Source organism: Lacerta agilis, chromosome 1 (genome assembly GCF_009819535.1).
Source record: "Lacerta agilis isolate rLacAgi1 chromosome 1, rLacAgi1.pri, whole genome shotgun sequence".
NCBI lineage: Eukaryota > Metazoa > Chordata > Lepidosauria > Squamata > Lacertidae > Lacerta > Lacerta agilis.
Window position 1 is genome coordinate 100,030,708 of NC_046312.1, and position 26,812 is coordinate 100,057,519.

The following is a 26,812-nucleotide window of genomic DNA, read 5'->3' on the forward strand; positions in this document are numbered from 1 at the left end:
TATGCTGTGGGTAAACATCCAAGGCAGTTTAAGAGAAGGAAGAAGGGCAGAGTAAAGCAAGCCTCATTCTGAAAAACCAAACTAAATGTTGCTTGGTGGATAATATGTTGAATCAAGACATTGACTTGAGTTTGACACATTTCAGTAATAGACACTCATCTTGGACCTTTGAAAGAGCTGGTAGGGTTGGGTGGGAATTATCCGAATGGTTGTTTCTGCAGTAGCAAGAGATGTCATGATTCTGTTTACTGTGAGCTTTGTTTTTTTATATGGTATTCTGCTGATAGGGCCACACCTTCCCCACACTTATTTGCAGGCGGACAGAAGATTTTAAAAATAGTGCTCCACTGTTCATGCTGGTGGGCACACTAGCTCCTATGTTTCCTCCATGTGACTGCAGCCCAAAAATGCTCCTTACTCTCTGTTTCAACATGCTCTGTAAAATGGCAATGTCTCTCTTCTCCATTCACTGTAAGGTGATTTTGGTTCTAAGGATAAGCGAACATAATAAAGGAATTTTGTATACTGTATATTCTGGCGTATAAGACTACTTTTTAATCCAGGAAAATCTTCTCAAAAGTCGGGGGTCGTCTTATACGCTGGGTGGAGAATCTGGGGTTGAGTATATCTCAAACTCTATATTTTAGGAAAAGTTGGGGGTCGTCTTATACGCCCAGTTGTCTTATACGCCGGAAAATATGGTATTTACATGTATCACACAGGGCTGGGCCGTGGGCATCAGTCTAGAGAGTATCAGGAAACAGAACACAAGGGCAACAAAGATGTAGAGTAAGAAAAAAAAGCCAAGATGCATTGCAAGAAATTCAGTATGTTCTACAACTCAGGTAGATCTTGTTGCTAATGTAATGTGCAGCTGGAAAAGGAAGTCCTTATATACTTCATACAGCCAAGGGGAAGCCAATAACCAGCCTGGGTGGATGAAACCAGGCTAGATCTGGACGGTTCTTCCCTGAGAGGCTGCATTTATGCAGCTCACCACATGGGGCAGTGGTCAGCAGTCCTTGAAAAAATATATGATAAATAAAATATATGATTGGGCCAAGTTCCATTAACTAAAGGAATTAACATAAATGGCAGATAAAAGTTTTGTTTGAAGTCTAATATGTGGACATAACTATGAAAAAAGATTTATCCTGAGCTCCCCCCCCCAAGAGTTTTGCATAGAATTATTTTCTTTTGTCTCATAACAATCCAACCCAAAGATTTCCATTTAGTGATAAATATTTTATATAAAGGTAGACTGTAATTTTATCCCTTTCATAGACATGCAGCAGCACACAAGAAGGTGTGCATAGCTTTCTGAGACCTGTGAGATAATGTACAATAAATAATTTCCTTTTACATGAGGAAATGATTCCTGTATCAAGGTTCCAAAAGTGCTATATCTCACAATTCCATAATGTTCTATAACATACACAGGGATGGAGAACCTGTGGCCCTCCAGATGATACTGGGACACCAATTCCCATCATCCCAGACCACTGGCCACGCTGGATGGGGCTGATGGGAGTTTGAGTCAGACAACATCTGGAGAGCCACAAGTTTCCCATCCCTGCCCTACCTCAAACAAACCCCAAACAGGAGGGAGGGAGGGAAGTTGGTGGTGGTGGTGGTGTTATTATATAATAATAATAATAATAATAATAATAATAATAATAATAATAATAATTTATTATTTATTCCCCAGCCACTCTGGGCAACTTTCAACAGAATGTTAAAATACAATAATCTATTAAACATTAAAAGCTTCCCTAAACAGGGTTGCTTTCAGATATCTTCTAAAAGTCTGGTGGTTGTTTTTCTCTTTGACATCTGGTGGGAGGGTGTTTACAGGGTGGGTGACACTACCGAGAAGGCCCTCTGCCTGGTTCCCTGTAACTTGGCTTCTCGCAGAGAAGGAACCCACAGAAGGCCCTTGGCACTGGACCTCAGTGTCTGCTGGGCAGAATGATGGGGGTGGAGACTCTCCTTCAGGTATACTGGACCAAGGCCATTTAGGGCTTTAAAGGTCAGCACCAACACTTTGAATTGTTGTTGTTGTTGTTGTTGTTGTTTCATGCATGATTGATTAATTGCAATCACTAGGAGAAGGACCTGGAATTGTAATGTTCCTTCTACCGCAGTATAGGTGTAAGGTTAGAAAGCTTATACATATGTTCATGTTGACCCATCTGATGCTTAGAGAGTTGTGAACAGATCTAGGCTGTTCTTCGCTGGGTCATTATGATGAGATTCCTGGATAATCCATGAGCTGATGACTGCAACTTGGTGAATGATTTTTGAAATCAATTAGCTTGATTAACTTAAGTCTAGCTGGCATACGTAACTACATTTGAGTGGATTTTCAACAAGCTGTTCTCTCCCCCTGCCCCCAGACAACTTTTCTTGTGAATATTTGTTTGAGGCTTGTCGTTGTACCAGTGTAATCTGAGTGCAGGAACAGCAGCTCCAGGTTTTAGACGTATTTTGCAGTGGATTTCCATCCCTCCTCCTCCTGAGCAAATGTACAGTAGACACGCTTTGCTCTCCCAAGGTCATTTTGTGATGTGCTGTGTTGTGGAAGATTTGTGGCTTTAGATAACTTACAGATGCACAAGAGATCAAAACTGGAGCCCTGTGTACCATTACAGGTCATGCAGTGGAGTTGCTTGTAATGTATTTTTTCCTAGAGTAATAGGGCATATTTTGCTGGCAAGATGGTATACACCTACGTTTTCAGAAACTGGCTTGAAGCATAGTAAGAATGTGTTTTAAGAAATGGGCCCATAAGTGCTAAAGTTTCTCAACGTTTAGAAAACAGCTATAGGTTTTATAATAATTCAGAACAAAAACATTTTTTCTGCAAATACAATTCTCCCTCTATGGCTTTTGAACAAATGAATCATTATGCAGATACCATTCCAGTACCCCAGCCTTTAAAGCAGAGATTTCATTACAATGTAGCATGTTTTCCCGCCTATAACCACCCCCATGTATAAGGCGCCACCTATTTGGGGGGACTCAGATTTAAGAAAATGGGGGGGGAGAGATGGCCCTGTGTATAAGACAGCCCCTATTTTTTGACATTAGTTTTTTAGGAAATTATACATGGAAAAATACGGTATGTTGTGTGTTACCATTTTGAAAACAGGTTGCAGTAGGAGTGGAGAGTGGGGTAAAATGATATTCTAAACATTGTCTATTAATCAGGATCTATTAATCAGCAGACCAAAATATATACCCCCCAAAAAAAGAACAGTTCAGAGGAAAATATATGGAATATAGTATGAAAATAATGCTATGTATCTCATCTTAAAGGTCTAGTATTAATAAAAATGTTCCATATATAAAACCATTAAAAACCAGTTCCATAATTCCAAAGTTGCATTGAGTTGGATCCAGAATAAGTTACTTGAACTTGGTTCCCATTGAAATCACTGGGACTTGACAATGTCACAAGCAGCTTTTCACACTAAATTCCATGGGACCCAAGTTCAACAAACTTTTAGTCTGATTCTAGCCCATTGGTCTTAACTCCATTAAGGTAAATAGCAAGCAGAAATATTCAAAACTTATGTATAACTTTGCCCTGAACAAGTGCACCAGTTGACATCCTGATATCCCAGTGTTCAACAGAATCAACATACTACAAACACTACGACTTCTTTACAGTATGTATGCATTTAGAATAATTTATATACCTCCTTATATTCATATGATGTTAAGGCGTTTTACAGCCATCTAAAATATAATTTAAATCAATAATTAAAAAATAGAATAAATAAATTATACACAAATAAAATTTGGTTCAGCAGCATCCACAAACAGTTCAAGTGCAGCAATTATCTTAGCTGGATATGGATATGAGTGGGAGCAACAGACCACAATTAGTTGTTTAGTCGTTCAGTCGCGTCCGACTCTTCGTGACCCCATGGACCAGAGAACGCCAGGCACCCCTGTCTTCCACTGTCTCCCGCAGTTTGGTCAGACTCATGTTGGTAGCTTCGAGAACACTGTCCAACCATCTTGTCCTCTGTCGTCCCCTTCTCCTTGTGCCCTCCATCTTTCCCAACATCAGGGTCTTTTCCAGGGAGTTTTCTCTTCTCATGAGGTGGCCAAAGTCTTGGAGCCTCAGCTTCAGGATCTATCCTTCCAATGAGCACGCAGGACTGATTTCCTTCAGAATGGATAGGTTTGATCTTCTTGCAGTCCATGGGACTCTCAAGAGTCTCCTCCAGCACAATAATTCAAAAGCATCAATTCTTCGGCGATCAGCCTTCTTTATGGTCCAGCTCTCACTTCCATACATTACTACTGGGAAAACCATAGCTTTAACTATACGGACCTTTGTCGGCAAGGTGATGTCTCTGCTTTTTAAGATGCTGTCTAGGTTTGTCATTGCTTTTCTCCCAAGAAGCAGGCGACTTCTAATTTCGTGACTGCTGTCACCATCTGCAGTGATCGTGGAACCCAAGAAAGTAAAATCTCTCACTGCCTCCATTTCTTCCCCTTCTATTTGCCAGGAGGTGATGTGACCAGTGGCTATGATCTTAGTTTTTTTGATGTTCAGCTTCAGACCATATTTTGCACTCTCCTCTTTCTGAACTACCGGTAGGAGTCATGGCTTATTTTGCCCTAGCAAACTGCAATTGGACAAATGTTGGTTTCACATCATAGCCTTTTTGTAGCAAAACAAACCATGATCCCTGGTTCTGAAGCAATGCTAAGCCAGGGACCATGGTTTGTTTCTCCTGCTTAGGGAGGAGGAACATGGGAGCCAGCTGCATGTTCAGGACAAAATGCTGTCCCAGAGTGCATTACGTAGTAACATAGCAAGATAGTTTATGCTGGCTCACCCTTTTTTATGGAGTTACAACCAAAAAAGCAAATAAAGATAGTGCTGTAATCATGCCACAGTTATTCCAGCTTTGCTTTAACCATGAAATTACAGCAATGTTGGAGTTATTCAATAGGAGTGTGGGTTAGAAACTAGTGTTATTTTGCTTGTGTGTGTGTGTTTTTTTTTTTAAAGAAGTACTGAATAACAGTAGAATTAACATCTTAGAAGGTAAGCTGTTTTTAATTTGGACCATATTTCCAATTTTCCTTTAATTTGTCTCCATTTTTCTCCGTAATTTTCTTTTAACAGGTCTAAACTATTTGTTGTTATTGGAACAACAAATATACTTGGAAAAATCTCACTGGTGAAAATGGGCGTACTATCTAAAATGAACTATCTGTTTCTGAACTTACCATTAATAGGGGGGACAGACTACTTTAAAGAATGGAAAAAAGACATCACAAAGTTTATCTGGAATGGGAAAAAACCCCGAATAAAACACAAAAATTTAATAGACAGTAGAGAAAGAGGGGGTTTCGGATTACCAGACTTAAGATTGTACCACGATGCAGCAGCACTATATTGGATCAAGGACTGGATAGAACTGAAAAATAACGATTTGTTAGACTTGGAGGGAGAAGGACTGGGGTTTGGCTGGCATTGGTACCTAATGAAAGAGAAAATAAACAAACAAAACATCTTTATGAACAACATAATTAGGAGATCGTTATTTGGAATTTGGTTAAAATACAAAAGATACTTTGAGACAAAGGTTCCTTGGTGGTTATCCCCCCTAGAGATGGTGGCAGTGAAGAGAAGGAATATGGACTCCAATTGGCCTACCTATAGAGATTTATTAGAAGAAAAAGAAGGAGAATTAAAACTAAAGGCATATGATGATTTGAAAGACTACTTAACTAGCTGGCTCCAATATTTCCAAATAAACCAAAAATTCCAACAAGATAAAAAAATTGGATTTGCAAAAGGGAAATCAAAATTAGAGGAAATTTTATTGGATTCGCAAAAAAGCCATACAAAAAATTTATACAAAATTTTATTGCAATGGGAGACAGAGGAGGAACAAATCAAAGAAGCCATGATAAGATGGGGCCGAGACTTAGGCCGGCCAATAATGTTAGAGAAATGGGAAAGATTATGGAGGAGGGATAACCACCTAACCCCAAATTACGACATCAAGGAAAATTTATTGAAGATGCAATACAGATGGTACCTCACACCGGTCAAACTGGCAAAAATTTACAAGAACGAAAACAACAAATGCTGACGATGTAAAAAAGAAATAGGTACATTCATGCACATGTGGTGGTCTTGTAAAGAAATTAAAGTGTTTTGGGAAATGATATATAAGGAGATAAAGAAAATGGTTAAATATTCTTTTAGAAAAAGTGTGGAGTTATTTCTTTTAGGAATGATGGAAAATGAAATACAGGCTAAAGATAGACACCTATTACTATATGCCACGGTCTCGGCGAGATTGTTGGTAGCGCAAAACTGGAAGACTCAAAGAGTACCGGAAAAAGAGGAATGGCAATTAAAACTATTGACTTACTATAATTGGGCAGTAAAATATGAAGAATTACAAGGGAAAGGTAAATTGGAGATAGAAAAGAATTGGGAAACGCTTAAAAATTATTTTAAATTATATGTTAAGAGAGCCAACCTCTTGGCAGAATGGTAAAGATCCAAACGAACAAGTTGTAAAAGAAAATTGGATAGATAAAAGGACGTGCGGATAGATTAACAGACATTAAGGACAACATGTAAGGTAAACTGTGAAGCAGAGGGGAGGGGAGGGGAGGAAAGAATGGAGGGAGGGGGGAGGGATCGAATTGGAAATAAGTTGTAATAAGATGTAATGACTCGGTAATTTATGTGATGCATATTTTTTTTGTTATGATAAATCTTTGTTTGTCTGTGAAATAAAAAAAAAAAAGAAGGTAAGCTGTTGTACTCATTGCATTCAGGACTGGATATTTATGGAGTGAACTGTATTTAAAAATTTACCATAAAATGTTAAGACATTACTGAATTCATCTTTAGGAAAGCTTCTAACCTAGTAGCTTTCTGGCATTGTACATATCATTTCTAAACAGTAAACTCTTTAACCAGGAGAGGGAGGGAGGAAAGGATTCAGATGGCTAGCCTTCTAAACTCTTATAGTAACTTCAGATGAAACAGTTTGGAACAGCTGAGATGTTTAACTCTCTGAGCAGGAGCCACTCAGCATGCTTAGTAGCTACTTTGATTAAGCTTTTCATAAATGACAAAAACCCATTGACACTGATAGGACAGAGGAGCCTTTCATTTCATTTGGGAGTTTTCCGCAAAAGGGAGAAAGAAGTACTTCATAGTTTTTAGTGGGACTCCAAACCCATTCATCTATCTATCTATCCATCAGAATGCTCTGCACTTCCCCCCTGTGCAGAAGACATGCTTTCTGGCTACTCAAATGTTGTCTGCTATCCAAACTTGCACTTCAACATCTTAAGTTTTGTAAAAGGTGCTGCGTACTTTCCCAAAAATTATGCAAGTTTTAAATGTGTAGCGAAGTGAGAAATTGCTTTTATCTCCCCCCCCTCCTTTTTTTGCCACAGTGCTACAAAACCTGTTAATGTGTTGGGTCTGGTTCAGAACTTTTTCCCCCAGCCGGAACTTGGAGGAACTGAGTTCCAGCACATCTCAGGTAGGCACCATTGCCATTCTAAAAGAACACGGGTGAGTTCATAATGAGTTCCAGCACCTCTTTTCTAGAAAAATACCACTGGGCAGGATGAAATGAATGGTAATCACCAGTTCAGGCCTATGCCCAAAAATGATAAACCTGGCAGGATTGAACAGATTTCAGAATAGCAAAGCAAACCTCCTACTTGCATGGGAGTAATTTGCCATTTTCACATGAAGCCCCTAAGAAGCATGGGCACAATGTTCACCCCCAACACCTTTTCCATGCTCTGATCTCCTTTGCTGGAGTTGCCAAGAAATATTTACAACAATGCCCTCAACACTTTGACTAATGAGCCATCTCATTATAAGGTGCTGTTGGTGATTAAAGGTCTATCAACCACATGACCTGGCATGCATTACAGAAACCTGGGTGAGCCTGGCCTTCTCCCAGCTATGCTCTCTTAGGTATTCAGTACAGCACCAGCAGATGTTCGGGGAGCTGGTGGGGCAGAATGCTGCCATCATTTACAAAAATTGCATCTCACTTACCAGGAAGCCTGATCACTTTCAAGGGTTTGACATTTCCCCCTTGAGTAACAGCTTGAACTAAAGCTCATACCAAGAACAAACTTAGTTGGTCTCTAAGGTGCTACTGGAAGGAATTTTTTATTTTATTTTGTTTTGACTATGGCAGACCAACACGCTACCTACCTGTAGCTTGAACTAAGGCTGGGATGCAAAGGAAGAGAGAACTGAGATAGAGTGCACTCCCTGTTCTTTACTTTGAAGCTGGGTCACTTGGCACCATGGAGAGATGAGGTAATTGACAGGTGGGCAGCCTCACCTGCCAGCCAGATCCTCTCTCCTACTCTTGCTCTAGACCCGGCAACCCAATACCCATTTACTTCCCTCATCCACCCAACCTGTCCTGCCTCTTCACTTCCTTCTTGCCAGTCATTACAGCCCTTCCTGACTCTGAGCCCAATGGGAGGTTTTGTCCCAGTCCTCCTTTCTTCAATTCCATGTCTCCCTACCACCCATTTTCTCATTGGGTTTCAATTTCTTAGTTCACTGCCTCCTTTGTTACATATTCTTCAGGGACTTTGCCAAGCTTTCCCAGCACTCCTGTCTGTCACCCTGTTTCACTCAGATAACTCAGCTGCCTCTTCTCTTCAGTGCTATTTGGCTGTTTCAGCTCCCTCCTCTCACATTCTTACCTCAGTCCCATATCTTCTATACCCTTTTATTTAAACCTCTTGCTTTTTCCTTCCTTCTCTTTTCAAATGTTACTGTTCTTCAGTCTATTGCCTACTTTGCATCTGTACTTTAGTCATTTCTGTGCATTACCTCTGAATCCTCCTCGGAGTGTTAAGTATTTCTGTTTTTAGGATCTATGAGGTTTCAATCTTTGCTTACAAAACCTGAAATATGAATATTGTGTTGCTTTCAGCTTTCTTTCCTGAGCAGCTGAGATGTTCTTAAGCATTCCATGCCATCACTCCCCCCAGCCTCCAAAGCTTCATCACCATTAACAGAATTCAATATAGTTTTGATGTGCATGTAAACAAATGCTTAGAATGGGACCCACCTCTACAAGCACTGGTGAAATTGATGCTTTGAAGGCAAGAGGGGATAGTATTAAAGGCATTAAATTTATGGTGTAGATGGCATTTCCTAGCACAGATTTACAACAAATAGCTGAGCAGAATTATTAGCCAGTGAATAAATGACTTCTCCTTAGCTAAATATAGTGTGTTTAAATCTTACACAGTGAATTGAAGGGAGTCTGCACTTTACTCAGCTAAATACTTTCCAGCTCTCTTAAATGCATGACAGAGAGATATGTATTTATATTTAAATACTCAAAGACCTAATTTAAATTGGAAAATTCAAGCCACTATTAATTTGAAGCATGGCTGGTGCAGGAGCTCTAAGCCATCTGCTTAAGGAAACAAAAAATAATAATCTAAAGTTTATCTATGAAAAAAGATTTCCATCAATGCATAGCCTTTTAATGGATGAAGCTAAGATCTAGATGTGCGATACTTGTGGTGTATTCTTGCTATTAGCATGGATGGTAAAAAGGGTACTCTAATACAAACTACATGTGATTTTAAATGTGTTGTTTGATATTGCATGTGTCCTTTAAAACTATGGGTTATATCTAAAGCAGCACCAGTGGAGTTCTGCTGATGCAGCAGCACTTCTGTTTCCTCTCTTTCCCTCCTGAGCTGCCACAATCTTCTCTGGAGGGTCCCCCAAACCGCCAGAGCTGAGACATCTGAAGGCAGTTCTGTTTAGGGAAGCTTTTAATGTTTGACGGACTACTGTATTTTAATATTTTGTTGGAAGCCGCCCAGAGTGGCTGGGGAAACCCAGCCAGATGGGTGGGGTATAAACTATTATTATTATTATTATTATTATTATTATTATTATTATTATTATTATTTATTTATTTATTTATTTTGAGGGCATGGGGAAGGGGCCCCAGGGGAGAGGAGGGGAAAATTCTATCATAAGTCTCTTGTTCTATAGTAGAATGGAAGTGCTGGATATTGCACCCCCCAACAGCTGGCATGAGGGTGGGGGGCTGTCCTTGATTAGTATTTCTGAGAGGACAGTCTGACAGCAGTGTCACAAAACAGCTGACTGCTGGAAATACCTGGCAGAGGCATTAGCTAAAGACAATTGTTCCATTTATCTGGCCCTGGTGTGGCAATGATCTTGCCCTTTTGTCCACCCCCATCTGAATGTGTTAATCACACACCCCTTCTATCAGTAATAGCCAACACATTTGAGATGTTTTTCATGTGCAGATGCCCACTATAAGCATATGAATGGGCAAATGTTCTAAAAGTAATGGTATATGAGGGCAGGTTTTAAGCATGCTTTAAAAATACTGTTGCTAAAAAGAGATAATACATGTGTACAACCTGGAGAAAAGATTAGGAAATATATTAGTTATTACTTGGACGAGGGGATAGCATGGAAAGTGTCTGTGCCCTAAATCCACTGCAAAACGCTAAAGGCTGTCCTTGGAAAACCACCCAAAGGTTTCAGATGCCCTGCAGAATACAGCTGTCTTCTTTCTTCATATAATGTCCGCACTCAGATCTTTGGGCTTTATCCATTTATGCTTCTGGGGGCAACTGGAGATGCTACTGATTATCTCCCAAAGCAATTAATGGCATTTCTGCTCAGTGCCTTGTTGTTTTAATTTAGTTGTGTTGTGAGCAATCCTTCAGGGTGGGATTTATTATTGCTGCTTTTAGTTGCTAATTCAGGTTTTTTTCAGTGGTGCTACTTGTGGCACTTAAGTCTTGGTGACAGCGGGCTGTAAGGCATTATGAGGGCTTAACGATTAGTAATGCATTGGCATGAAGTGGGGCAGGGGACTAGATCTTATTTTCATGACTCTTCCAGGGCGAGTTTAGTTCTATAAATTGCTTTTAGCAAAGCTCCATGTCCACATGGCATTGGCAACACCACTAATACATCTGCTAGCTAGCAATGTCTAATCAGGGGCGTAGCAAGGGCGGATCGGCCCAGTTTCCATAATGGAGGGGGTGACAAATTATCAAGGAACAATTACTGCCCTACTAGGGCGGTTCATAAAAAACTTTTTTTAAAAAATACCTGCTCCAAAGGTCTTATCTTACTATACTAGGGATTATATAGCTATATATGAAATTTCATGCATATCGGTTAATATCTTGACCCTCCTCCACCAAAATAGCTGTTTACTTGGCTGTTTTCCTACGTCGTGAAGGCTGAAATTTCAGTTCAGTAGAGCACTTATTGTTCCCAACCCTAACACTGTGGAAAGCCATCTAATTAGACTTTGATTTTGAGATGTTTTTAGGAGGTAATTTAATTATTGTTTGATTTTATAACAATGTTATGTATCTGATGTTAGCCACCCTGAGCCCGACTTCAGCCGGGGAGGGTAGGATATAAATAAAAGTTTTATTATTATTATTACTTGTTATTATTCCTTTGTAAGAAAATATGAAATAACGTAAAACCATTTTTGCGGGGGGGGGGATAAATGGGGGTGTGTGACAATAAATTTTCCGCACCGGGTACCACCTGACCTTCCTACACCTCTGTGTCTAATGTTTGAATGTTACTGTGAAACACAGTTAGTGCAAGCTGTAACTTGGTTAAGCATAAGAACATAATAAGAGCCCTGCTGGATCCAGTCAAAGGCCCATCATAGTCCAGCATCCTGTTCTCACAGTGGCCAACCAGATGCCTATGGGAAGACCTGAGTGCAGCAGGCAGTACATGCCAATCAACATTTTATCCCTGAGATTATACCTTCCGTTTAGGACTGTAGTCTTATTGTTTTGCCCAAGATAAAAAACATCAACCACATGTTAAGCATCTAGATTTTTGTGGACTTTTGTGCTTCACAAGCAGCAGCCATGACAAAAGTTATACAAGTGGTATGAACTGAATGTAAAATTTTGTGCTAAACGTTGTCCAGGTATTGTGAGTGTGTCTATGCAGTTATAGACACACTTTTATAGACAACCAACTTTTCTTCCTGGTGCAATGTGGATGCCACCACTGCTGCTCAAGTAATAAATAGATAATGTTTGCATAAGTATAGGCTATGAATATTTAATATCTTTATTCATACATGTGCATATACATATAATAATGCAGTAAGTATAATTTAGGGATCTGTGTGAAGGGAATATGATTCTGTGTGACACAGACAAGTGTTTCTAACTGGTAGTGGTTGGAGTAAAAATAAAGCCAGTTTGTATATGCAGATTATGTATTTTAACAAAATCGCCATGGGCAGTAATACCAGGCCCCTAGATTAATAGCCCAGGATGATCATGAGAAGATAATTCAAGTCACACATTATTTCAACACTTCCTTCCCTGGATGCTGAACAACATTTTCATCTTCTCTTCCTAGGCTGTTGTTTTTTTAGACGGCTTGAGGTCTAGGTAGTCTGCTCCTTTACTGTGATCTGAGCATGTATGGCAACAGCCAATTCTATTCACAGTATGATCACACTGGACAATGTTTTATACAATTCTACTTTTAGACGCATGTTCACATTCACTAGAGCAGAGGAAACTGTTTCTATCGTTCAGCTCCATTCATAGCTGTGGCAAAGAAAGTAGAACGCAGACACAATATTGGGTACAGTACAAAGAATGTCTTTTGGTACAAAAAAGAACATCCCACAAAAATATTCAGTGCCATTCTAGCTTCTATTTCGAATGACATTAAACTGAACCGATCTTCACTTTGAAGCCCATGTGCCAAATAATGATAAAAACAGACAGGTTATCAGGTTTGCACAGGCACAGCAGTAAATAAGAAATTTTTCTGTTCATATCTATTTTACATAGGGAAATGCATGAACTGAGTTTCATCTGGGGATCACTCTCAGTGTATTAGGTAAAATGTGTATTTGCCTGTACATATGCACATCAACATACCGGTACTAGTATTAAATTACTGCCAGAATTTGTATACATCATAGCTTTGTGTGGTGTCTTTAAATTAAATGCCAATTATGTTTGAAAGTCTTATTGCACATGTGCAGGGGTGGTATTCACCAACTATGCATGCACAATAAATTCACTTTAACATTCATGGTGTTGGTGCAAATGTCTGCTTGTTAATAAAGAACAAAAGCTGGGGGGGAATGTGGTTGCATTCTTTGACCAATGTAGGCTTTTATTTTGCATTACATATGGACTTACAGTGGTTTTCATTTCAGTCTTGTGTACACAGCCTTCTTTTCTTAATTTCAAGTACTGTACTGTAGGTTTACTGGATGTAGTGAGGACCTAATGAGAGTACCTGTAGGTAAGTTTTTGAGCTATGAGCCACACATTCCAAATCCAAGCTCTCCTCAAACTCTTACTACTGTTTTGCCAGCAAAGAGCTATTGAATATGGAGAAATCAAGCTAGTTTACAGAGCTTTAACTGAAAAGTGAACTCTTGAAATGCATTATATATACATCTTTTTACTGTCATATCTCTTTGGTAAGAGCTTCTCAAACATGAGCTGATGCTGTATTTTATTACCTACACTATATATATTATTATAAAAATAATATTTTAAGAACATTCCACGAGCATCTTTTATTGCTCAAAGTACTTCACATGCATTATCTTGGGAGTCCACACAATAACCCAGTGAGGTAGGCGAATAAACTGCTTTAAGATTGGTGTGTGTGAGTCCATGGAGAGGCGGCCAGCTGCGAGCACCCCTGGATCGATCCCGGATGCGATGGCACCCAGGGCGGCCCACACCACCTGGTAGCACCCAGAGGGCTAGGGGCAGGGGAAGTCGTGGCATTTCCTCCTCCTCAAAGAGTCTTTGGGTGCAAGCAGCTGCTGCGTCGGCGAAGCCACTGCCTCAGCTGCGTGCCGAGCAGCCTCCTCTTGGCTTGTGGGGCCCCGCTGGTGCTGGGTTCCGGTGGTGGCACAGGTGTCTTTTTTGAAGACTTTTTTGAAGACTTTGCGGACCCAGGAGATGATGGAACGGAGGCCAAGACATGAGGGGGTCTTCTGATTACTCTTTTTGACACGGGCCTCATTCACTCTGGGCTCCAGGTGTTCTTCTTGGTCAGGGGTCAGCAACGTCCGGCCCATGGGCCGGATATGGCCCACGAAGACCGTTTTACCAGCTGCCTGCTCGGCAAATCCCCCACTGGTGCGCTAAACCAGCACAGCGTGGCGCAGGGACTCGCTGAGTGATGCTGGAAATGGCATCTGCGCACGCACAGATACCAAAAACTGCATCTGTGCATGTCCAAATGCCGAAAATCGCTTCTGCGCAGGTGCGATTTTCGGCGTCTGGGCATGCGCAGGAGCGATTTCTGGCATCGCGCTGTGCCAGTACGGCCCATGGACGATCTCCGTGGCAGTGATCCGGCCCATGGCCGGTAAACATTGCTGACCCCTGTTCTTGGTTCTCGCCAGACGGGGACCACAGCCCCTCCACAGCATCCGCAGCTCTGGGCTCTAGGTGTTCTTCTTTGTTGTCGCCAGACAGGGCCACAGCCCCTCCGCAGCATCCGCAGGTCTAACATAAGAAAAAGAAAGAGAAAAGAAAAGAAAACGAAGAGAGAAAAGGATAAAGGGAAAAAAGGAAGAAAAGAAAATAGAGGAAAATACAGAATAAACACAATTGACTTCCAATTATACATCTATCTATCTATCTATCTATCTAAAAGATTGGTGTTGTGTGTGCTGACAGCACCCTACTTAAGTTTACTTGGTGAATAAAAGACCATAGATAATTCTCACTATCTAGTCTTTTATCTGCTATGCTAAACTAAGTCTAGGGTTGTTTTGAAGGCAACTAGAATGGAAAGTGGTGTTCCCCTACCTTTCTCTGAGTTCTTGGCAGAAGGGCAAAAAAAAAAAAAAAATGCCGTTTTCTACACTGCTACTACCAATGAGACAGAAAACAAAAGGGGAAAAAAGCAGGGGAGCTCTGTTCTTCACCTCTTATTCCAGTCACCCAGGCGGCTTCACACATTACGCAGAAGAAATCCAGACCCAGGTTTGCCCCGGGTTCAGCGTTCAACAAGTACCTTGCCAGCGCCCATTGCTCCCCACCTACTCCTCATACACGTGCCAGTCCCCGTTCGTATTCTGCTCTCGAACCCGTGTGAAAGAGGAATGTATGAAGCCGCCAACTCCTTTATAAATAGAGGGTTTAACTGGAGAAGGCATGTGTGTTTTATACATTGCGGGAGGGGGGTGGAAGTTTGCTGGTGGCCGGGAAGGAAAGGTCTCGACGGCGCTCTTGGCGTTCTCCCCTCAGCAGCGCCTCGGCCGCTTTATCGCCTTCGGCAGCGGCGTTCGCTGAGGCAAAGGAACGGCGAGCGGGTGGGGGCGGGAAGCAGAGCGAGAGCGAGGCGTTGGCGGCGGCAGGGTCTTCGTATCCCTCTAAGCCCGCTCTGCGGGTTACCCGGCTGGGGCTGCGCGCGCAGCCTCCCCCCCTCCCCGCTTCTCCTTCTCTTCCCCCCTCCCACCCCTCCTCACTCCGCTCGCGCGCTCGCACTTCTCTCCTCTCTCCCCACCCCTCCCTCTCCCCGCGCTCTCGCGTTGACTGCCGGGATCGCTGGCCGCTTTGGTTAATGTCCGCCATGTTTGCCATGGCGCAGGGAGCGGATCGAGCGAGCCCGGCGCGGACCTAGGGCTGCGGGCGGCTCTTCGGCGGAGCTGTTCCGGGGCGGCGGGGCTCTCCATGGTGTGTCGGGCCGGGTCCGGGAGCGGCTGGGAGGCGGCGGCGGCGAGGCCGTAGTGAGGGGGTCCCCCCTCACACACACTCCCCCCCCCAGCCCGGCCCCGGGGTGTTATTGTGAGGGGGAGACAATGAGCAAACTCTCCTTCCGAGCCCGGGCGCTAGACGCCGCCAAACCGCTGCCCATCTACCGCGGCAAGGATATGCCCGACCTCAATGACTGCGTCTCCATCAACCGCGCCGTGCCGCAGATGCCGACTGGCATGGAGAAGGAGGAGGAATCGGTAAGGGAGTCGCGCAAGTGGGGGGGGGCACCATTGTTTATCAGACATCTCCACCCTCCCTCCCCTCACGGGAAATAGGCCATTGGCATTCACCAAGCGCCGCTACGCACGCTCGCCGCCGCAGCGGCGCACGCTCCCTATGGGGTCCTGCGTAAACAGCGCAGCGTAAACTCTCCTCCGGCGCCGTAAGCGGGGCCTTGCTCCGCCATCTTCTTTGCGTCCCCAGGACTCGCGAAGTGTTTTGATTAAGGAGGGGCGGGGAGAGTGAGAGGGGAAGGCTCTTACGCTGGCGGAAGAGAAGGGAAGCGCAAAAGGCGTCCTTGAATGGGAGAGTGTGCGCGCCGGCCGTTTTTGTCGGAGCTTGTCTTCTGCTGCTGTTTGGTCTTCAGTTATGTGCATTAGGTGGGCTTGGGCTGAAAACGGCAGCCGCTCCTAGAGTTTCCCATATGCTGTTTTGCTTTTGACGGAGTGTCATTATTCCAGGGCATCAGCACAGCGAGTGATGGCAGCACTGTATCTGGCAGGATAAATAGCAGAGATGTACGTTAGGGGAAAGGAAGCAGGGTCCTGCTTCTGTTTGAGTTTAATGAAATAGCGGTGTGCTTAGCTCGCAGGGAATGGACTATATCCCAAGACTCGGAAGCTGTCATATTATTTTGACAGCCCGCACTTCTGCATCCAAGTGGGGCTTAACGCTGCCAGTTTGCTTTGGCTAACCTGTGAGCCATGCAGAACAAAAATACGGCATTTCTATGGTTTACGTTAATCTCTGTGATTCAGCACTGTTCCGTTATATTTTGATTTGTTTCTGTTGCCAAAACAAGACTGTCAGCACAATCCAGTACATGCATATACTCAAAAGCAGGTACCACTGAGTTCACTGGGGCTTACTGCTTAATAAATGTGTATAGAATTGTAACTGAGACTCAATGATTCACAACAGAAGTGTCTGCAAGTGACCACTAATGTTGTTGGAAATTATGACACTTGTTTGTGGTGGTTGAATGTATGTAATGGGCCGTAGGTGTGAAATACCAGCTTTCTGTTAGTTCACATCTCTATTAGGTTGTGATAGTTTGAATTTAATTCATTGTTATGATTTCAATTAAATGTTAAGGTTGCTTTTGTAGTATAGGTATAATCCTTTGCTGTATGTTTTAGATTACACACCTGCTGTCTGTATTATTTGTGCTAGTTGAGCAAACCTGCTGAATTAGTTTTCTTAAAGCCGGAGTTGCATATTGTTCTGTGTACAAGCTGCCCCTCTAAAGTAGCTGTGCTTGCATGCAGAGCTGATAGTAAATGTACCCTCAGAAATTTCTTCAATGAAAAGATTTCTCCGCCTCATTGCCAGCCCACTGTGTGTTGGATTGGTTGTGACTGTCAGAAGGAGGTCGCACACTTTGTGATTGGCTTCCTTATTTGACTGTTAAAACAGAGAGGCATCTTTGTAATCATTCATTGGTAACTCATGATTATGACCTCATTGTATTTTTTGCATTATAATTTATAATATATTGAGTATTTTTAATACTTCAACTGTCTTAACCCTTTTAGGAAGTGAATTATTGCAAATGTTTATTTTTAAAGCAAACTATAATGTAGTTTATATTTACTAATTAACTGCTTTTTCCAGTAGGAGTTTAGTTTAAAAGAGATCAGATTTATATCGTTTCAGCCAACTTACACTTTGTAGAAAGTGGAATTAATATTATTTTTAAAATCTGGATATTAAATTTTGCAAATTTTGTGTATAATTTTAATAAAAACATTTTAAATTATTCCAACATATACAACCTTTATTATTGGTTGTTTTGAAAAGCAGTCTTACAATTTGCAGTCAAATATGAAATATGTCTCTTGAAAACAAAATTATCTAGTCTCTTTGGGACATTCTCACAGATAGGTTAGGTTGAAGCCTTGCTGTACAGTCATGTGCATGTTTAGCCAGAACGAAGTCCCACCGTGTCCAGTGAGTCTTACTTCCTAGTACGGCTCTATGACCCAGAATGTCTTTTGTGCAGACATCTGACCCACTTAGACTTCCACTTAAAATATATCTCTCTCCTTTCAGCCACATTTGTGAGGAAGGCAAGTAATAAATATGAATAATATTAATGTTATAAAGCAATCCTATGCACACTTACTTGGATTTAATATTGAAAGCAATGGGCCTTATTTGAGTAGACATTTATAGGATTGCACAGTTAGTAAGCTTCAAGTCCAATGCTAGCCATGCTTACTAAGAAATCACATTGAAACAAATATTTAATTTACACATTCTTCTGATGAACTACACAAAGAGGTTTACATACATCACAAATTCCCAAACTGTCCTGCGGACCACCCAATCACTTGTTAGCTTCATTCGTGTGGCCCACAGCTTGTCTGTGGATTTGTGGTTGAAGACAAGAGATGGCATATTCATTGCATTAAATAGTCATGCTGATTTTTAATTGTCTTTTATTTAGCATTGTAGTTATTATTATAAAATATATAAGAAATATAAGAAGCAATAAATATACAAATAAAAATCATAAAGCATCTTGGACAGTGCATCATTAAAAATCATTAAATATTCCGCTAAGACCCTTCAGTTTTCAAATGATCCATGAGGAAAAAAAGTTTGGAAACCACTGACATAATTAAACCCTCAGTATATCTTGATACCTACTCTTTCGTGAGGGTTCCTCTATACATGACTGCCATTTCTGATCTGGTATCCTATGCCATTCTCAATACTTCCTCTGAAATTGTTGTCAGGAAAACCTGGCACTGGTTGACTGTTTTTCAGTGGGACCTCTCCCATTGAGCTTCTGTGCCGGGCTGCAGATACAAGTCTGGTGCTGGGTTCTGTCTCTGTAGAGAGGAAGTGGCTCAAACAAAAGAAAGGGCTGCTAGGACAAGATGGGAACAAACCATTCTTAGCTTAGACCAGGCATAGGCAAACTCAGCCCTCCAGATGTTTTGGGACTACAGTTCCCATCATCCCTGACCACTGGTCCTGTTAGCTAGGGATGATGGGAGTTGTAGTCCCAAAACATCTGGAGGGCCGAGTTTGCCTATGCCTGGCCCAGATCAAGCTTAGTTATTAAAGATGCACCAGGTCCCTCCTATGGAGTGGCCACCAAAAAAGCCTGACACTGGACTTCTATTTCTTTGGATCACAGATATTTTTGGCTCAAGGTCCTGTCTCTTCCTCTTTGCAGTAGTTCCAGTTGACAAAAGGGGTTTGAGGATACAGTATCCATCCTTAAAATTGTATCTTTGCATTTCTATAGCCCTATTGAACATGCAAGAGGTAAAAGTGGGGTGGGACTGGAGTGCACATGCAAGTCCTGCCGCAGTGCCCCTGCATGGCAGGCTCTTCTGATTGTCACACATTCAGCATTAACATCTGAAGGAAGTTCTATGTGTGTTTGGTTGAATAAGGCAGGATTTCCAGTTTGGGGGAAGCTTCTAGCCGTGTTCAAATTAACATGCTTAGAATTTTTCTTCCAGACTGTCTTGCTTGATGTTGATGCTGGGGTGATGATTATGTGTGTTTGCCTATCTGCTCCCCATGTTAGAATAGGACTTCTAACTAAGCCTTAATTCAACCTTGTCTTCCCATATGTTGTTTGACTCCAATTCGGAACACCTGCAGCCTGCATAGCCAATGGTCAAGGAGGGTGGGATTTGTAGTCCAACAGGATATGGAGACTCAAGAAGGCTGTTCTAACTTTAAATAAATTGAATTTCACTGCATTCACATACTCTTAGTTGCTCTCTATTTCTGTTTGAGAAAAACATAAAGGCTACTATGGCAGATTACAAATGGGTCTCTCTGATGTAATAGGGTGGATATATATATGCGGTGAGGCAATATAAAAAACCTCTGTTTTATTTCCTTCATGCAGTTTTACATGGAAAACATTTCAGTCACATTTCAGTCAGTTTTGCTTATAATTGCCATTGATGATGATGAGTACAGTACTTCTATAAATGGGCCAGAGGTCTTAAAATAGTGTGGGAGTGGGTTGACAGAGTATATGGGTAGACTGGGTATATTCTTGTTCTTTAAAGTGGGGGATGACTTCTGCAGCAAGGTAACCCAAATTACATTGTTTGAACCAATTCTACAGCTGGCTTGGCAGGATCAGGGTACTGATTAATCTTATTAAATGGTGGACCCCTAATAAAGAGGTGCTGTCTCTCTCTTCTCCCCCTGCCTGGTGTAAATAACTATTTTATTTTTTTAGTTAATACTTGCATAGCTTTTTTAGGGATCAGTTCTGCTGGACAGAATCACAGAAACATGAAGTAGAATAGATGTAACTTTGTAGTGTTGTGATTGTAAGGTATAAGTGGAACATGACAATAGTGCCACTTGAGTAGCTACAATAATTAGATGCAGTTCCACTCAAATTAAATTAGTATTTCATCATCTCTGCTCTAGGTGGTCACTGGTGGAGGGCTGGACTGTGAGGCCCTAGAATTTAGCCCTATGGTCCAGCCTTTAGCTGTACTAGTTTACCGCTGTGGTTATAAAGGCAGCATTAATTTTGATGATGATAAATGCATACATGTTTTAAAATCTAATTTACGCATAAAGCACGAGAGACTAAACAGTAGATTAAAAAATATTTTACTAAGCTTTGTTTTGTTTTTTTGAAAAACTACTAGCACATTTCACGCACACACATGACCATTCTTAGCAGTTCTGCAGCTATCAGAGTGAAAAGCGTCTTTAAAAATGTTAGGAGGTGGTATTCTGTACTTAGTAACAGTGCAGTTCTAGCCATGTCCACTCAGAAGTACCATAAGTGCCGTTGAATTTGATGGGCTACTCCCAGATAAGTTTGCAGCCTAAAGCTGGTGGGGACCCTGGGGCCCTCCAGCTGCTGCTAGACTAACAATCCCATCATCTCTCCAGCAAACTATGGAGGGTCTAAGGTTCCCCAACCCTGCCTCAAGCCTTAGAACACAAGCCTTTTCATGGTATTTTCCAGCAGCATGGCAGAATCCTAAATCATTAACATACAATAAAAATTTACAGAAATGTACTTGCAGCTTGGTAGTTTTGCAGTGAACGCAACAAGAAGTCACAGCGTAAACCAGGGGTCAGCAAACTTTTTCAGAAGGGGGCCGGTCCACTGTCCCTCAGACCTTGTGGGGAGCTGCACTATATTTTGAAGGGGGAAAAAATGAACAAATTCCTATGCCCCACAAATACCCAGAGATGCATTTTAAATAAAAGGACACATTCTATTCATGTAAAAAGACGCTAATTCCTGGACCGTCTGTGGGCCAGATCTGGCCCCTGGGCCTTAGTTTGCCTACCCATGGCCTAAACCTATATTTTATTGTCTTTGTTAAGGCAAACTAAAGATAGCTGTGTAAGTTTCTTTAGCTAATAAATAATGGAGTTTACACACGTTGAAATCAAGTTTTAGTTCAGTTTGAGCTGGGTTCAGATATTCTGAAAATGTTTTCAGAGGGTGAACACAGCCCAAAGATAGGAAGTAGCAACACACCTGTCATAAATGCACTGCTTTCCAGTAGAGAGCCACATGAATGTTTCCATTCATCTGTTGCCTCCCTTGTTGGGACAATTGTTGATGGGAAATGGTGCCTCTTAGTGTGGCCATATTCAGATGTTGTTTCCTCCCCAGGGTTTGCATTCCACATGGAGGGTTTTAGAGTGTGTGAAACAGCCCAAGTGACTTCAGCTTTCTAGAACTTGGTCTTTTGATTTAGCCTAATGGGAATGGGAAGGTATGCGGGTGGCGCTGTGGTCTCAACCACTGAGCCTAGGGCTTGCTGATCAGAAGGTCGGTGGTTCGAATCCCCACAATGGGATGAGCTCCTGTTGCTCGGTCCCTGCTCCTGCCCACCTAGCAGTTCGAAAGCACGTCAAAGTGCAAGTAGATAAATAGGTACCGCTCTGGCGGGAAGGTAAACGACGTTTCCGTGCACTGTTCTGGTTTGCCAGAAGCAGCTTAGTCATGCTGGCCACATGATCCGGAAGCTGTCTGTGGACAAACTTCAGCTCCCTCAGCCTATAGAGCAAGATGAGTGTGCAACACCAGAGTCATCCGCGACTGGACCTAATGGTCAGGGGTACCTTTACCTTTAATGGGAATGCAACAACAGTGACTGAATTTAATCAGTTCAGTGGATTAGGTAAAATATTTTCATCTTTAGTTTGAGCAAAGGAAAGAGACAACACTTGACACAGATGCACTTAAAGCAAAGGTAAGTGCATCTTGGAGTATCATAGAATTGTAGAATTGAAACATGGAGGGGACGCCCAAGGGTAATCTAGTCCAACCCCCTGGAATGCAGGAATCTGAACACTCAGTCCCCACCCAGTTTGAAACCATACGGGACCTTGCTTGGCTTTGAAACTGGTAGTTTCAGCCCAGTCCTATGCGTGTTTCCCCATAATTAAGTCCCAGTGTATTTAATGCGATATATTGTCCAATAGATTTGCAGATGATTGCAGCAGTGACCATGGAGCTATCGAGAAGAAAGATGACTTTTGATTTACTAACAATGCAATTCTAGATATGTCTGCTCAGAAGTAATCCCCACTGAGTTCAGTGGAAGGTGAGTGAGCATAGGATTGCATTGTTAATGTTGATGAGGATCTGCTGTGAGATCTAAGCATTGCCAAACCATTTGGATACTGTGGCCATAGTAGTATCAAATTTAACTTCAGTGCAAATTGAGAATTTTCCAGAAGACCTAATGCAGTCAGTCCTTTTAATCTTAAAGGGGAATTTTTCTTAAAATAAAGGTGTCGGTGGGAAGCACAAACTCGGGCATATGAAGGGTAATTGATGGTAAAGTAAACCATTATGGAACAAGTCAAATGCCTTGATTCTGTAAAGAGAAATATATACATATAAGCTAGCTTGCACACATGTGGAAATGCGCATGGATGTACATGCTCATCCAAGCTCTGTTTAACTGCCTAGATATGAAGTGTGTTGCGAATGAGGATGCAAAGTCATAGCCACCAGTAATTACATGTTACTAGTTGCTTATGACTGCAGCCAAACTCTTTGATGCTAGTATTCTTACTGTTACCTTATGGTATGAACCAAATCTTGATATTAATATGAAATAAAAAAAAATTTTTTTTAATAGTCTGAAACAGGAAATCAGTCACACAGCCAATGGGACTGTTAGATAGCTATGGGGGGAAAGGAGTATTGAAAGATGACAGGGAGACACTATAGAAGCTAAATGAACTATTTACACCAATTTTCATTGTAGAAGAGTTGATGGTTTTGAGGAATTGAATTTGAAGACTCAAGTGGAGCGACACAAGATTTTGAGACTAAAACAGTTGGGAACCTTTGGCCCTACATGAAAGGACAGTACTGCAAAGGACAGAAATGTTATGTTATGTTATATGACACAGAATTTTGTTTTTCTGCAACTGAAAATATTGCTTTACTAGATTTTAGATAATTTTTAGATAGTATCAGTAGACGTGAAATTAGAATGATCTTGTAGATAAAGTCTAAATTTGGACTTAAATATATTTTGAAGAATCACAGAGTTTCTAAGCAATTTTTATCAGTAACTGCTTAAAAAGGGAGTTGAATAAATCATCAGGTGGTTTGCATTAGAGGGAAGTTAACAATGGAGTTCCCCAAGAATCTAAATTTGTAATAATTCTAGTTATTAACCAGTGATCTGGAGTTGGGTGAAATAAATATAATTTATTGATTGCACAGAATTATTCAGGATGTGCAGGCTGTGGAGAACTCCCAAACGACCTTTTCAAATTGGTTGACTAGGAACCAACTAGTATATTAGATTCAATGTAACCTTGAGCAAATAAATAAATAAACCAAAATAATGCCTCATATACTGAGGATGTCAAAAGTGGCTGTAATTGTTGAGGAAAGAGATCTTGGGGTCACAGTAGAAAGCTTACTGAAAATGTCAAATCTTTGCCAGTGGTAGTACAATGGACTGAGGAGCTTAGTGTGCTTTCTGTATTTGAACATGCATCCTTCTGTAGACTGCAATTTCCAGATTTCTCTTATTCCAGGTGGGCCTCTTAGATTGAATTCTTTGACCACAGTGTCATTTCTGCTTTGGGGCTGATTGTACTGTTGGTAGTAACTAGATATTTGTTCCTAGAACAACTTTCTGAGCTGGGAAGTGTTTCCAAGTATATAGGCATTTCAATCTGACCTATACCCTCCCTCCCTCTACACCTCCCCCCCCCCGTATCCTGCCCTTTCCCTTCTCTACATCTTTGCTTTTTATTACATAAAAAGAAAAAAGAACAAAGGGTCAGAAAATAAAACATCAATAGCGTTGTGACATTCTGTATATCTAATGGTGTTGGATCTAGGCTTGCACTCAGTACAGTTCTGCCTGTGCTAGAAGAAGAGGGTGGAGCAGGATGGATAAAAATAAATGATTTTTAAAAAATTGGATTTTTTTAAAATTTAAATCGGATTTTTTAAAATAAAAAGTTTTTTGGTGAAAATATATTGCCATCCAAAGGTTATTCAATCATGAAATAAAGATTAGTTTTTTAATTATGTAGAATAAGGCTGTATATGTTTAATTTTTTTGGTAAATAAATTCCATTAATCTATTCACAATGTCATTTATGCTCTTCCAGAGGTTTTTGTATGATTATTGGGCAGTTTCTCTGCCTACAAGATATTATCACAATGCTTGGTTTACTTTTGCAGTTCTCAAAACTGAATTTGACTCAGCAGAGATCACATGCCTCTTCTTCACAGCAAAAATGTTATAACATGAACAGAGTTGAGAAAAAGACTTTAATCCTATTGTTCTACAAACCTATGAATACAGAATCAACCCCTTCAGTGTTAAGTTTCAAGAAGTTCAGTGAATAGAATAGAAACAATATTTTTCTGATTGTTTGGAGTGGAATGGATCTAATAAATCTATTTAAATTGTTATTATTAAGGTAATGATTATTTTTCTCCTTCCTAAGTACAACACAAAAGTTGTCATATGAATGATTAACCTTTTAAACTGGGGATAAAAAACTAATAAGAAAAGTTGTTATTCTAAAAATCTTCATCTACTTGCATATTAAAGTTATACCAGCAAAAATTAGTCTTTATGTAGAAAACTGTGATTTAAATCAATCCTTACTGACTAGTGATTTAAATCAAATCCACCCTGGGGTGGAGTAACCATTTTTACTCATTCCCCCACTCCATTCTCCCTAAAAATCTGCTCTGAAGGCTTGGGGGGGGGTACTCTGTAACAACATGGAAGGTGGTTTTGGTGTGAACATTTCAGTCTCTTTCTCCACTGGGGTGCCTGCTGGATCTCTGTTCCTCCTCTAGAGAAAATCTAGATGTAGTCCACATTGTGGTCACACTTTTAATATTTTGTACATTTATGCTTGATGTTTCCCCCACTTCCCCTCCCAGAAAAAACAACTGCTGTATAACTGGAAAAGGCACAACAAGGGGAAGCTGTGATAAACAGGTGTTTGGTGCAGCTCACCTGAAAGCTTTGGGTGCTTTTTATTTATAGTAAAAGCAGGTACAGTACTTCACACAAGGCACACTAAACTTTGAGAATAAAATGTAGTATCTTAGTTAGGTTTTAATTGTATTGGACAAAATCACAGAATAGTTCTATCCATGGTTAATAGTCATAAAAGCAGAAATGGAGCTTCAGTATTCAGGAACAGCATATGTCTGAAAATCAACAATAAGGAATAGTCTGCTTGTGAACATTTTGAGTAGAAGCTGAAAGAGATGGGCCATAATTTCAACAACCATGGCAGTTTTTGTTGGGGTCATTTTTGGTAGAATGTATGTGGTAAAGAGAGTTTTAAGGCAGAGAGAACATTTTGCATAATGCAGTGGAAAATGTTCTCCCAGGGTGGAGAGAGAGACAGGTTGTATGCAATGTAGCATTAAACAACACTGTGCAGCATTAATCACATGCCTTATCAGTGTGACTTCGCTCCCCTCTCTCCCTCCTGCACACCCCCTAAATTTGTAATTGCTTGCAAAGTGGGAGACCAAGAGTCCTCCATATGGGTCACGTACAGTTTGTTCTTCTATTGAGAGTTTCTTCTTGCTCCTGGTGAGCGGGCAAATGGCAAATTAAAGGCTATATTATATTCACTTTTTTCACACAGCATCTCTGGTATAGAGGAAGATCCAGTTTGAAAAATATTGTTGGAAACTTCTCTCTCTTTCTTTAAATAAGCATGGAATAAGCAAATTGTAGTTCTTGCAGAAGGAGACAGTCAGTTTATGCCCAGTATATTATTCTGAGTGAGGAGGTTGTATTTTTAAATAATTCAATCTGCCTTTCCCCTACTTTGCTGTTTCTAAACCCCCCCTCCCCTGCACCTCCAGTTGTATTGCTAAAGGTTTGCTTTGTTTGTACTGTCACACTTCCAGGACTAGACTCTGTATTGATCTGTATTGATTTCTTACGTTTTGACAGACCAAATGATAATGGTCATGATCCAAAGAACTAGTTTAGGTCACGGTGGATTTGATTTGATTTAAATCAAATCAAATCAAATCACTATTTAAATCACTAGTCAGTAAGACATTTAATTCACTAGTCAGTAAGTATTGATTTAAATCTTTTTTTTTTAAACAGAAAGACTCATTCTTGCTGGTATAATCTTAATATTTACAACCGGATGAAGGTTTCATTTTTGGAATAATAAATTTTCAGAGTAGTTTTTACAGTTATATCAAAAATTACTGATTTGGTTATACTATTAGAAATACATTGACAGATAA

General features: G+C 40.9%; 1 protein-coding gene across 1 annotated transcript in view; it reads left to right on the forward strand.

Moving 5' to 3' along the window:
* Nucleotides 1–15,622: 15,622 nt before the first annotated feature.
* The window catches only part of EPC2 (enhancer of polycomb homolog 2), a 46,944-nt gene continuing 35,754 nt past the window's right edge, over nucleotides 15,623–26,812 (forward strand). Inside the window, exon 1 of the mRNA XM_033164419.1 lies at nucleotides 15,623–16,043. Coding sequence (XP_033020310.1) covers nucleotides 15,891–16,043 — 153 coding nt within the window. The 5' untranslated portion in view covers nucleotides 15,623–15,890. The remainder of the gene's footprint in view (nucleotides 16,044–26,812) is intronic.